This window comes from Balaenoptera ricei, chromosome 20 (genome assembly GCF_028023285.1).
Source record: "Balaenoptera ricei isolate mBalRic1 chromosome 20, mBalRic1.hap2, whole genome shotgun sequence".
NCBI lineage: Eukaryota > Metazoa > Chordata > Mammalia > Artiodactyla > Balaenopteridae > Balaenoptera > Balaenoptera ricei.
Genome location: NC_082658.1, coordinates 13356204 through 13369610, shown reverse-complemented (window position 1 = coordinate 13369610; position 13407 = coordinate 13356204). Strand labels below are relative to the sequence as shown.

General features: G+C 56.7%; 1 protein-coding gene across 5 annotated transcripts in view; it reads right to left on the bottom strand.

The window, feature by feature from the left end:
• Positions 1-13407, bottom strand: part of TBCD (tubulin folding cofactor D) — a 175135-nt gene that overhangs the window by 4994 nt on the left and 156734 nt on the right. For 2 of the 5 annotated variants that reach the window (XM_059906846.1, XM_059906849.1), the window contains 10 exons: positions 12373-12456; positions 11695-11853; positions 11478-11616; positions 10220-10341; positions 7696-7773; positions 6917-6997; positions 4561-4650; positions 4011-4098; positions 2863-2969; positions 494-578 (listed from right to left, as the gene is read on the bottom strand). In XM_059906846.1, the coding sequence (XP_059762829.1) occupies positions 494-578; positions 2863-2969; positions 4011-4098; positions 4561-4650; positions 6917-6997; positions 7696-7773; positions 10220-10341; positions 11478-11616; positions 11695-11853; positions 12373-12456 (1033 nt within the window). Of the gene's footprint in view, positions 1-493; positions 579-2862; positions 2970-4010; positions 4099-4560; positions 4737-6916; positions 6998-7695; positions 7774-10219; positions 10342-11477; positions 11617-11694; positions 11854-12372; positions 12457-13407 lie in introns of those variants that run through there. The other 3 variants (XM_059906847.1, XR_009499404.1, XM_059906848.1) reach the window with 3 other exon arrangements.

Genomic DNA, 13407 nt, shown 5'->3' with positions numbered 1-13407 from the left:
AGAACAGTCTTGTGGTTGTGGGGTGGGAAGGGACGTTGGGATTAGAGATGCAAACTATTATATATAGGATGGATAAACAACAAGGTCCTACTGTATAGCACAGGGAACTATAATCAATATCCTGTGATAAACCATAATGGAAAAGAATATGAAAAGAATGTCTGTATGTGTGTAATTGAGTCACTTTGCTGTACAGCAGAGATTGGCACAACATTGTAAATCAACTATACTTCAATTTAAAAATTAAATTAAAAAAATTTTAAAAACCAACTTACAGCAGCTAGGATGTGGGAGAACTTAAATACTCAGTTTGGTCTACTGTTTGGATAATGATTAGTAAACACTTCAGATGTTATAGTAAAAATTCTATTGATTAAATAAATATTGAAAAAGCTAGAAAAATATTTTAAAATAACATCTATTTTAAATTATAAAAAAAAGAAAAAGAAGGGGCCCCAGGTCCCCCATGTGGCCTGAGGGGACAGGTGGTTACCTTGGGGACGAGCTGAGGTCTGGGCACGCCCAGGAGGTCACACAGGCGGTTCCGCTGGGCTCTCACGACCGGGAGCTCTGCATCCCTGGGGAGGAGGAGAGGGGGGCAGCATCAGCCACAGGAACAGTCTGTGCAGCCAAACCTGCCAAGATCTTTCAGCTCTCACTACACTTCCTGTCGGGTGTGCAGAAAACCCAAGGCACCTTAGATTAGGTAGGAATCAGGGAAAAAGGACGCCTCACTCCAGAACCTACACCCCGGCGAGCCTAGCTCGGGCAGGACACCTGCACAAGGCTTTGCTCCTGAGCCCCTTCTTGGGAAACTGCAGAGGACGAGCCCCACCAAACAGGGAGCCCCGTGAGGGGCACTCGGCCCCCAAACAGCCCAACCCAGGGGCCGGCGACAGGAAATGCTAAGACAGCGGCACAGATTTTAGCCCATGGGTTTTAAGTGTTATTTGACTTGGAAAGCTGTTTACTTACAACTTTCATTAAAAACAAAAATTAAATTTAGCAATACCATAAAGAAAACTGGGCATGTTTTTCTTTTATAATAAGAAAAAATGAGCTATCTTTAAATCCCCTGGAAGGTTAACCCCGCCCTGAACTGTGAGAGGAGAAAGGCAGGCGTGGGGAACTCAGGGGAACTCTGGGATCCACTGGGTGTTGGTGCTTTCATGTCATGCTCCCTTCACTGTCCTTTTCAAGCTGAAGAGTTCTGAGTGTGATGTAGAACGTGCCTCCGTGCTTTTAAAGCTGACAACGTAACAGAAAAATGTGTCCCGTCCCAGCTGCTCACAGAGCGGAGGCATCCACGTCTCCTGAGGCCACGTTTTCTGCTCTGGAATTTTCACCGAGGCGCCCGCAAGATGTTCACCAGAATGCCCTCCTGCTTGAGGCCAAGTATCTCCCTAGAAAACCTTAACGCAGCCCTAAAACCAGAGGCCCTTTTCTGTCCTTCAGGCCACAGTGGCTCACATCCGAACAGGGGAGCTGGGCCGTCAGGCCAGGAACGGAAGCTGCATCAATGTGAGGTCTGTGCGGAGCTCAGCCCTTGTAGGAACGTCACTGTTTTGAGGGTAGTGCATGTGAGTAGGTTATGCACATCCTTTCCCGCGTAAGCAGAGTGCACTGACCCCAACGGCAGAACCCAGTCCTGGGGGACCCTCATCACTGGTGCCTGAGCAGGCCGCTGCCTAAATAACCTCTGAACTTTGGTCCTGTGTCCAAAACAGGGCTGAGGAGAGTGGTCACCTTGTAGGGGCGTGTGCAAGCGCCTGAATGTGCACATGCACGTGTGTGTGTGCGCGTGAGTGTGTGCAGTGCCTGGAATGGGACAAGCATCACTCCCGTGTTTGTCATCATTCGGTGTTGCCCGCTGGACCCATGCTCACGGGCTACCCCTTTCCCTGCTTCCCCATCAGCCCTCTCCACCCCCATTCAACACCCCTCTTTCAAACCTGCCGTCCAAACTCACTGAGAGTTGAGGAGCCAACAGAGATGGCAGGAAATTGTGCCTAAAACGAACCTGGAGACCCGATCTCGAACAAGGGGTGACCCTGGCTGGCTGGGAGGGAAGTGGGTGTCTGGGGTGGGAGGGAGGAAAACTTATGCTTCCTGATTCCCTCCGTCTGTTTGATTTTTGAACGTGTCCACACGTGGCCTTTTCCACCAAGAGTGAGCAAAGGCCAGTGGACGGCTCTCCTCTGCGGCGAGTCTGGGCCTGGGGGCTCCTGCTGCAGCCACTCAACACCCTTCCGCTCCTTGGGGGCCACAACTGACACACGTGGCACGTCCCCGAGGAGGGAGAAACTGCCTGCCACGCCACACACTCCCCTGCATTTCTGACGCCACAGTTCAGGGGGCAGGAGCTGCCATTCTCGAGTGATTTCAACCCCAATAAACTGCAGAAACAGGTGCACCAGCGCCCACCGGCACCCAGAGCCATGATGTGATCAATAGAAAAGCGACCACAGAGAATAGGAAGTCAGCCTCTAACCAATCAGTGCTCAGAACAACCCACCTTTTCACTTACAAAAATTGTATTTGGGGAAAAATAATTTCACTTTGAAAATCTTCCAGCCTGAACACCCCAGGAAGATCCCCCTCCTCCCTCGTCTGGCCGCCCAGCCCCTCTTGGGTGTAAGGAGTGAGCCTGTGCTACAGAAACACGGACACGTGGGTGAGGAGAGATTGGTTACAGACACCACTGCCTCCTCGTAAACCCAGAGCTGAGGCGGAGGGCTGGAGCCCGTCTTCCCTCTTTGCTCTGGAGGGTTTGGGGAGAGACCACGAACAGGCTCTGGGCGTCCCGCTCACTTTGGCGCTGCACCCGCCACACTCTCGGGGAGGGCAAGGGCCCACGCTCACCAGGCCGTGCCGTTGAGCACAGCCATGACCTCATCTAGGACGTCCGCAGCCACCACATCGTAGGTCAGCACCATCTCGTACACCTGGCTGGCCGTGCTCTTCCGGATCTGGAGGGACAGAGCGAGTTGGTGGGAAGGGAAGGCCCGTGACAGAGAGCAGAGCTGACGGGACCCTGCCCGGAAGCAGGGACGAGGGCCCAGGCACCTCCCGGGGGCCCAGAGTCCAAGTAAAACAGGAAAGGCTCGCCAGGCAGACGGTTAAGAGGAGATGACCTTGGACCGCCGCTCAGGAGACTGGGGCCACAGCTGATGAGTGACCACGAGGCGCGCTCCGCCAGGGCCGCCCCGTTCCCCTGTGGTCCCCCAGAGGCCCTTATCAGGAGGAACGTCATTCTTATTGAAATGCTTCATTAAAAACCTGCACCTTATCAGAGAAGTCTTCTCACCTGCTTTCTTTTCTAGCTGTCCCTGGGGGGGACTTATTTAATGGAACAGGTGCTCTCGGAATCCCAAGGCCTCCCCCAGAGCTCCTGGTTTGGCAGGTCAAGGCCTGAGAATCTGCATTTCTGATAATGGGGGAAGGGGCGTCCAGTGACCCCACTTTGAAAACAGCTGTGCCAGATGAGAGTTAAAGTTACTTTAGCTGTTAAGGAAGGTGTCACATTTGAGTTATCTGAAGAGCATTTCTTCTGCCAAAGGGAAAGAAGAGACTTCCTGAGAAACCTGACCCCAGGGTGGGGGCTGTGAGGTAGGCGCCTTCCAGGAGCCCCTGAACCAGAGCCTGCAGGACCCCGATGGGCTGAAACTCCCCACCCCCCGACCCCATGGCAGGGCACCTGGGTGCACCTGCGGCCAGGATCCCAGGGGGCAGGGGTCCCAGCCAGCGTCGGGTGTTTCCCTGGCTCCTGGGCTCACTCCCTGGGGCTCCAGGGGCACATCTGGCCCCAGGCCCTTCGCCCCCAGGGGCCAGGCTCAACCAGCACACTGCAGCTGCTGCATCCACAGGCACAGCATGCCCCGCCCACCCTGATGAGGGCCCACCCTCCATCAAGGTCCGCTTGCACCAACACCAGGAAGCATCAGACCCCGGCACCAATGTGCAGGCCGGGACGCTGGCCCCGAGTGGGGCCTGGAGCCGCAGACACTCACCACGGGGAAAGGGTGGCAGAGCAGGAGGAACAGCTGCAGGAGGACCTTCCTCCTCACGTCGCCGGGGAACTGCACCAGCCCACAGAACCTGCAGGGACCCCGCACTCTGGTGAGCTGACCCCCGCCCAAGCCTGCTGCCTGGATACCCCACGCCTTCACTTCACTGGGGGGCCTGCCAGTCTGCGTGGGACGGGAGGCCCCCCAGGTGCTGCCCGTGGTGACCCCCAGGCCTCGGCTGTTCCGCTAGGGAGGCAGCCCTGGGTTCACGTACACTCTCTCCCCGCAGGTGGGGGTACCCAGATCTCCAGAGTGTCGGGGAATCGGGGCTTTTTCTATGACAACACTCCCTGACCCAACGCCCACCTGTCTGGGAGGCTGGTCCAAGGGTGGGCAGGCTGTGGCCGGGCCCACCTGCTCCACCAGGAACACCGGCCGGCGTGACCAGGGCCACCCGCCTCTCACTCTGACATCAGAACGCCCCCGACCCCGGGCTCTCAGCTGCTGGGCCGGCCCCTCCCTTTACCGCCTCAGTGAGTTACTTGGAACTCACACCGCGATGCTGGCCCTCAGTTTCTGGACGTCTTTGGACTTCTTGATCTCTTCCTTACAAAGCGCGAGCAGCTTCACACAGAAGGGGTGGCTGGAAGGAAAGCACAGGACCCAGAGGGGGGCTTCCAGGGAACATCTGATGATGGTGGCCGCCCCCGAAGAGGAGAAGCCTCGCCCCTGGGGACATGCACCAGGGCACGTCAACACCAGGGCATGTAACTGGCTCCTTTGCAAGTGCAGCAGGGGACAGACACCTGCTGTCTCGTGCACTCAACAAACCACCTTCCCCGCGGCACCTCCCCGGCCTCACAGACCCTCAACAGGAGGGCAGGCTGACCCCTGGTGGGGCCTCGACGTAACAGGAACACCTAGAACTCGGCCCCGCTGCAAGCCCAGCCAACGTGTGCCGTGTCAGCGCCAGGCTCAACCCAGGATCAAAGCAGGACGACCGAATCGTGACCAGGCCCCACTCACTCACTTCCAGGTCCAGGTCCTTGGAGGGTCAGGGAGGGACTGGAGGCACCCTGCCCGGCTCTGCTTGGCCGAGGAGAACATGGGGCCACGGTGGCCACGACCAGCGTGAGTCCCCGTGAGATGAATGCTCCTCTCCTGCGGAGCCGCAGCCCCAGGCCAATTCTGGCCATACGACGAGGGCTGAGGCACAGTGGTCTGAGTGGCCCCACACTCCCTCTTCCCGTCCACTGGCCAGATAACCTGGGATATGGCTGGGGGCAGAGCCTTATGTCACCAGACTCCCGGGCGAGGGCGCAGGACAGACCTCCCGCCCTAGGCAGGCAGCAAGCAGCCGCCCGTGGTGGCCACTTCAGGGTCAGCCTGTGACAGCAGCTCCCCTGACCAGAAGTGGTCCCAGGGAGACTCTCCCGTCTTCTCAGGCTAAAGGAGACCTCAGCCCCCCAGGGGCACCGCCGCCACCTGCCATCCACGTGGCACCACTATCCTCTCGGCCGGCCCGCCCTCCAGCCCCACCCCTCCCTGATCCCTCCGGCTTCTCCCCACAGCTCGCTGAAATGCCTGTCAGGGACCAAGTGACCACCAGGTCGCTGAGGGCCGCGGTCACTCCTGTCCTCAGCCTACGTGACCACTCAGCACACATCATCGACGCCCCCTGTGACTGCCCCTCCGCCTCACCTTCTTCCTGGTAGATCTGCTTCCCCTCTGCTCCCCGTCTCCCTAACAATGGGGCACCCCTACAGCTCTGTCACGGCGCTTCTGTCTACACACCTCCCCTGGCCACCTGTCTACACCTGCCCCCCTGGTGGCCTCATGGGACCACATACCACCCATTTTCTGAGGACATTCCACCGAGTTCCAGCCCGGAAGATCCATCTCCTCTGGACGAGATCTAACAAGCATCTTAAACCAAACATCTCTGCTATGAACTGAATGTTTGTGTCCCCGAGATTCCTACGTTGACGCTCTAATCTGGAACATGAGAGTGTTAGGAGGTGGGGCCTTGGGAGGCGATTAGAACATGACACGGAGCCCACGGTGGGATCAGTGCCCTGCAAAGAGGAGACACAAGAGGTGGTCTTTCTGCCATGGGAAGACACAGCGAGACTGCGTCCCTCTGCTGATCTCGGATATTCAGCCTCCAGCACCGGGAGGAATGAGTTTCTGGTGTTGAACTGCCCGGGCTGTGGTACTTCTGTTACAGCAGCCTGACCTGCTAGGACAGCCTTCCAACTGGACCTCCAGGCCTCTCTGGTCCACACCGACTCCATCCAGCCTTCCTGTCTGAGAACCACTGCCCCCTTCCAGTGGCCAGTCCAGGAAGCCCACAGTCACCCTTGGCTGCCTCGTCCCCTCATACCCACACTGATCTGCAACCGGTGGTTTCTGGCAAGACGCACGGGGGCCCACTGCTCTCTCCAGCTCCCCGGCTCCCATGTCTCCTGCACGGCAGCACCCCCTTCCCTGGACCCCGAGACTCCCCTCCAGCAGCAGCAGCTGGAGTGCCCATGACCCCCCGCTGCGGGAGGTGAGCCTGACACTTGGGGTACTATTTTCTCCTACCATTTCATTTTGAAATTTTCAAACCAGGAAAATAGGTTAAGATCTGAAACAGAATATTTAGTAAGCAGTCATACAATGTATAAAAGGATCACATCCCACAACCACGGGGCGTATCCCGTGAATGCACAAGTTGCTCTGACAGTAGGTATAAGAAATGTACCATGTACATCACAAATGTAATTTGTGATGTACCATCAGCAAATTAAAGGGGAAACCCTTTGATGTTATTCAGTTAAAAGAGCACTTGAGCGTCTCAGCAAAGACGTAACAACAGGGACCAGATCCACTCCCACCTGGAAGAACTAAAAGTGAACAAAACTCACTAGACAGCAGGCTGCAAAGGACGGTGACCACTGAGGCCTGGGAGGCAAAGGAGGTGAGCCTGCAACTGCCCAGCTTCCTGCCTGCGGAGGGGACACGGAGGGGACCTGGGCAGAACCTGGTGCCACCCTGAGTTTTCGGTGTGCAGGGCACAGGGCCCCCAAGGATTCACCCAAGCCCTGATCAGTGCAAGGACACTGCCCCAGACTGGGGAAGGACCCCCAGAAAGATGACACACAACGACTGTCACCACCAGCCGAGCAGGAAGCTCTGAGATCAAGCAGCCGATCAAGCAGCAGAGACCTCAGAAGTGGGAGAAAATTAACCCCAAGGCACCAGAGCCTCAGACAGGGAGGCCAATGAAGCGTCTGCAGCGTACCTGTGCTCGGCAGCTGAGGAGCCCCGAGCACAGCAGAGGAGGGGAGCGGCCTCTCAGACCCGCTCCCTGCGCCCACACCCACCCAGCCTGTCTGAGGTGGGCTCTCCACCTGGACCAGATCCCAGCACCGCGACCATCACGGCCCTCTGCGATCCCCATTCACCGTCCTGTCTGCCGTCCGTAACTGCCCTGACTGCAGGCCCCCGTCAGAGGGGACACCTCACCTGCTGTTTCCTGCCTGGACAGCAGGGCTGCAGCAGGGGCCCCCACCCCCATGTGGGAGCAGCCAATGCTTCTTGGTGGCACTTACACGGTGTATAAAAACTGACCCTGAACGTACTAGAAAGCTATCTCCTAGAAGCCGGATTTCTGGATCTCACCAGCCGTTCTCTGAACACTTACTTCTCCTCGGCGGTGAAGATGGCGAAGCAGCCGTTGGCTAGCATCTGATCCAGCATCTTTAGCAGCGGCACAGACACCCTGGGAGAGAAGACATGTGTGAGACGCCAGGTACCAGAACCCAGCAGAAGGGAAGACCTGGGCACGGGGGAAACTCAGTGCTGCTGAGATGAGGGCTCTCCCTGGACGGCCGTCAACTCAACCCCAACCAAAATCCTGGCAGGACGTGTGCGGAAAATGACAAGCCAATTCTAAAGTTTATATGGAAACACAAAGGATGAAGAAGAGCCCAAACAGCTACGGGAAGAAAGGACGAAGCTGGAGGGCCAACACTGCTCAATTTAAATAATTGTGGCGGGGACTTCCCTGGTGGTCCAGTGGGTAAGATTCCGTGTTCCCAGTACAGGAACGTGGGTTCGGTCCCTGGTCGGGGAACTAGATCCCGCATGCATGCCACAACTAAGAGTTTGCATGCCGCAACTGAGAAGTCCGCACGCGGCAACACAGATCCCACGGGGCCACAACTAAAGACCCGGCACAGCCTAAATAAATAAATATTTTTAAAAAATAATAATTATTGTGGCAAAGCTCAAGTGATCAAAACCGTGTGATCCTGGTGTGAAGACAAGCATCAACGAAGAGAAAAGTCCCAAACTGGGCTGCACATCCACAATTTCTGACAATGATGCAAAAGCAACGCAGCGGGAAGGTCAGTCTCTCCCACACGTGGAGCAACTGGGCGTCCACAGGCAAAACCAGGACACAGACCTGGACCTGTAGCTTGCATCACACAGAAACCAACCCCAAACGGACCTGAAGTCTGAATGGAACACTCAAACTATGAAACTTCTAGGAGAAAATGTAAGAGAAAGTCTTTGTAGCCTTGAGTTAGGCAGAAATTTCTTAGATATGACACAGAAAACACAATCCATAGAACAACAAGAGTACAAACAAGTTTATCAAAATGTAAAATATTTGTTCTTAACGGAGAGACTGTTAAGAGTGTGGAAGACAAGCTAGAGGCTGGGATGAAACATCTGCAAATCACGTCTCACAAAGGACCTGTCCAGTATGTATAAGAAAATCTCAAAACCCGGCAGCAAGGTAAAAAAGCAGCACCCAGTTTAAAAATGAGCAAAAGATCTTAACAGATACCTGACCAAAGAGGCTATGCAGACAGCCAGCAAGCACCCGAGAAGATGCCCGCCACCCTCAGTCAGGAGGGAAACTCGAATTACAGCCACGACGAGAAACCACACCCCCTTGGATCGGCTAAAAGGAAAGGACCGAGCACACCAGCTGTGGTGAGGACGTGGGCGCCCAGAACTCTCAGAGGCCATGAGCAGGAGCAGGAAACGGTCTGTCAGCTTTAAATATTCCCCCGCCCTGTGACCCCAGCCAGTCCGCTCCTTAGCGTTCACCCAAGAGCAAAGGGAAGACAGCTCCACATGAAGGCTTGTGCGTGAACGTTCATCACAGCTTCACCTGCAACTGCCTCAACCTGGAAACAACCCCAGTGCCGGTCCACAGCTAAACAGACAAATTGTGATGTAACCACACAACAGAACATAACTCAGCACTAAAAAGGGTGACTCTAAAAGAAACATGCTGCATCCGAGAAGCCAGACACTAAAAGGGCACACACTGCATGATCCCACTTAAGTAATGTTCTAGAAAATGCCAACTAAGCTACAGTGACAGAAAGCAGATCAGTGGTTGCCTTGGGGCTGGGGGACCCTGGGGAGGTGGGGTTAGAAGGGGCAGGAGGCAACTGTGGGTGACAGATGTGCTCAGTGTCTTGATTGTTTTTATGGTTGTTGACATGAGTCAAAACCTCTCAGACTGTACACTTTACGTGTGTTTTGTTAGATGTCTTCTACACCTCCCGACAGCTGCTTGCGGAAACAGCAAAGAGCAATGGCCTGAGTTCCTGTTTGATGAGAGCTATCTGTGCATCCCAGGGACAGGACAAGGGCCTGCACGAGGGGACCTGCAGCCATGCAGTGGTAACCGGGGGCCCAGATGCTCTGGGACAGTTGAGAACGGAGTCCAGGAACAGCCCTCTCAGAAGGTGCAGGAAACATCCCCAATTCTGAGGTAGGGCTTTTGGGTCTACACTCCATCTTCTTGGAAAAGCAGTTAACAAAATGCTACAGCAAAAACATTTAGAAAACAGGTCACGTTCCAATCCTGGCAGGCTGAGATTTCATCTTCTCGATGGTCGTGGTTGTGTGTGAACCACGTGTCTGAGCAGTGGCACTGACATGTTGGTGTGCGTGACCAGGGAGCACCACAGGCCAGAGCCACACGAACTCTCCTGGCTCACAGCCTCTGTCACCTTACTTCCAACATATACAACCGGCCCAGAGTGCAGGCTGCGAGGGGCCCGGGAGGTGACTCTGGTCACGCCCTTGCCTGGCTGTGCCCACGTTCCTCACCTGGGCCCACCCTACCTCCCCTCAAAACCCTGCTGGGAAATGAGACCCTGGGGATCTGAGAAACCACTGCGAACAGCACCACCACTCACCTGTCGTTCAGAAGGCTGTCCTCAAAGACCTGCAAAAGGGTCCCAGTGAAGTCCTCCAGGGCTTGCGGGTCGTTCTGAATCCCCTTCATGTACTCAAAGAGGCCCTGTGTTGAGTACCTGACCTGTAATACGGCATTCTTGTAAGAGGGACAAGACCACGCCACTCCTGGCACCCTCTGCCCCAGGGATGGCCGCGGTGACAGACTCACAACATCTGCTACGGAGAGTGAGGATCCCTCAGAGCCTGTCCGGGCCGGGCGTGAGCACGGCCACAGTGCAGACACCCGAATCGGAAACGCAGCTCTGGACGCAGCAACACAACCCAAGCCCTCACATGCTGTTGCTAAATTTGGACCCCTTAGATGCACGGTATCTGGGCGACCACCGCTGCTGGGGAGCAAAAGCAAAGGCACCTCCCCTCAGGTCAACAGCTAACACCATCGCACAACCAACACCCAACTGGTGAGTTCTCACGAAGGAGTCTGCAGAGCAAGAAAGCAGATGCAGGCCTCCCTCTGACAGCAGACACTGGATCACGTGACACAGAATGTAGGAGAATATTGTGTGTTAATTATTACAGAGAAATGCAGTCACAAAGATAAGCATGCAATGGAAAAGCACGAGAAACAGATTTCAGAACAAACTGAATGGTAATGAAGATACAATTACTGAAACACCAAGAAATGCAACAGTGGGAGGGAACGAGCAGGCTACACAGAACTGCAGAAACTGCAGTAATCTGAAAAGAAGCGCGAAGGCGGAGAGGACTGACTGTGGGCGGGAGTGAGGACGGTGGAGGACTTTCCAGAAGTGACGACAACTAGGAATCCACTGGTTCAGGAAACACCGAATCAGGGCCCAGGGAGCGATGAGGGGCAAGAGGGAGAGGGAGGGGCCCACGCAGGGGCGACAACACAACAGAATGGAGACAACACAACGAACCACCAAGAAAATGCACAAACAGGAAAGAGGAACCTGGAGAGACAGGTTGGGGAACCATAGGGCGCTTGATGTGCAGGGAGGGTGAATCGAGACCGGCAAAAAAGCCAGGGAGCGCAGGAGCTGCATGCATCTGCATCTGCAGTCTCCCTGCCGCTGAGCTCATGCCCCACACACTGTCCAGTGGATCAGGGGTAACGCCCGCCCCCCACCTGCCCCGCAGGCACACTGAGCCCCAGCAGAGGCTCCTGAAGGAAGGATGAAGGAAGGAAGGAGGCAGCGCTCCCTCTCGGGAAGGCCCACTGAGGCGCCTGCTCACCGTGGACTCGGTCAGGCCGCCCACGGACACGGCCAGCCCCAGCAGCACGTGGTAGCGGTAGGCAGGCAGCCCCAGGAGCTGGGCCACGCGAGGGAAGGCCTGCGACGGCGCGCCCCAGTTCACAGAGGCCACAGCGGACCTGCAAGACAGAAGCATGAGCTGGAGGGGCCGCCCCGCTGGGAACAGAGCTGCCCCACCGGGAACTCAGCGCCAGTACCTGGGGAAAAGCCTCTCCAGCTCCTCCCGGTGGGGCACGTGGGGGATGGCGGGGCCGTCCCAGTGGAGCAGCGCCAGGAACACACGGGCTGCATGCGCCCGGAACCGGTCGATCTTCTCACTCGCCTGCTGGGCTAAGCAGCACATGATCCGCTGGCAGCTGCAAACCGAGAGCGCAGGGTTAGCTCGGCTGGAACATGAGAGCGGGCACACGCGCCACCGTGGCTGCGGGTGGGAACGGGATCTGACAGCCCAGAAGCCTAAGTGGGAGGTCTAGAGTGGAAGCAGTGAAGACTGATACGGCTACCGGATGGGTGGTGTGTGAGAAGAGACGGAAGAAATGGGAGGACGGGGTGCCTGCAGCCAGAGGAGGAAGTCGGGGTGGTGGTGCTGAGGAAGCAACGCCCAGGTCTCCTCGGGGGCCTCAGCAACAGAAGGGGCGCGGTGATCCCAGGCCAGCAAGGTACCCGGAGGCAGCCCGGTGTCCAGGGAACCAGCGGGGGACAGGATGGCCAGTCCCCAGCAGCAGCAGGCGCTCGGCACAGGGGTCCTGAGCCAGGAAGCTGGCTGTCCTGCAACAGGCCTGGACCCTGAGGGAGGCCTAGCCAGGAGCAGGGGCTGTGGAGTCAGGAGGGAGGACCCGGCAGACCCTCTCCACGCAGCGGGAGAACACACTCACACTGGGGCCTCGATCAGCTCTGGCTGGTCCCTTGCCAGCAGAAGAGTCAGGTCCATAAGACTCGTCATGGCGGCCTCGCGGACCCTGCAGAGACATGGAGGGGGTGAGGCGCCGGCTTCCTGCCCCAGGAGCTATGTGACCATCAGCCACTCTGCGGGGTCGGGTTCAGACACCCTCAACCCAGGGCAAGAAACATGCAGGAGGCTCGACAAAGGCCGCCAGCAGCCTTTCCTCGAGAAATATTTCTCTCACACATTACCTTGAGCAAAGACACCTGTTTGACACCTGAAGACTAATGGCCAGGTCCCAGCAAACTCTCTCACAAGTGCACACACAGAAACAGCGCTGATTTTCTCACGAACCTTTAAACACAAAATATACCCACTCTACAAAGTTTTTTTCCCAGCAGAAAAACTCTTAAGGGCTTTTTGGCTTTTCGAGGGATAGACGTATGTAGAGCAGCTCATGTTTGCTGGCCTAACTCCAGAGTGAAAGCATCATTTTAAACTTGGGACAAAGAACACTCAACCCAGGTCGGACACAGCTGGGCAACAGGGACCACAGACACCGCCCCACGTCGCCAGGGCCGGCAGGTCCTATATGCCTGGGGCACCCACCCTCCCGCCAAGGAGTGCGCACCACACGGGAGATAGCCTGTGCTGTTCGGACCTGCACGGACAGAGGCCCCGGCCCCGGAGAGGCCCAGCAGCCAAAGCACTGAGTGCAGGTGTGGTGGTGCTCAGAGGCATGAGACGGACACAGGCCGGGGCCGAGGGAGCTGGACAGGCTCAGACACCAAGGCACAGCCGCCAGCCAGCTGCTGCTCAGGACACAACATGCACGACCCTCTGGAGGTGCCAGGGTGGGTCAGGGCGTAGAGGGAGGGAGGAAAGAGCACCCCCCCTGGACCCCCAGCGCCCACAGGCACAGCACTACAGGGAAAGGCCGGCGAGAGGAAACAGGAGCGGCTAAAGCCTGCAGCACACGCCCCTGGGGCCCTCAGCAGCTCCTAACTGGACAAGCACAGGGTGTGGG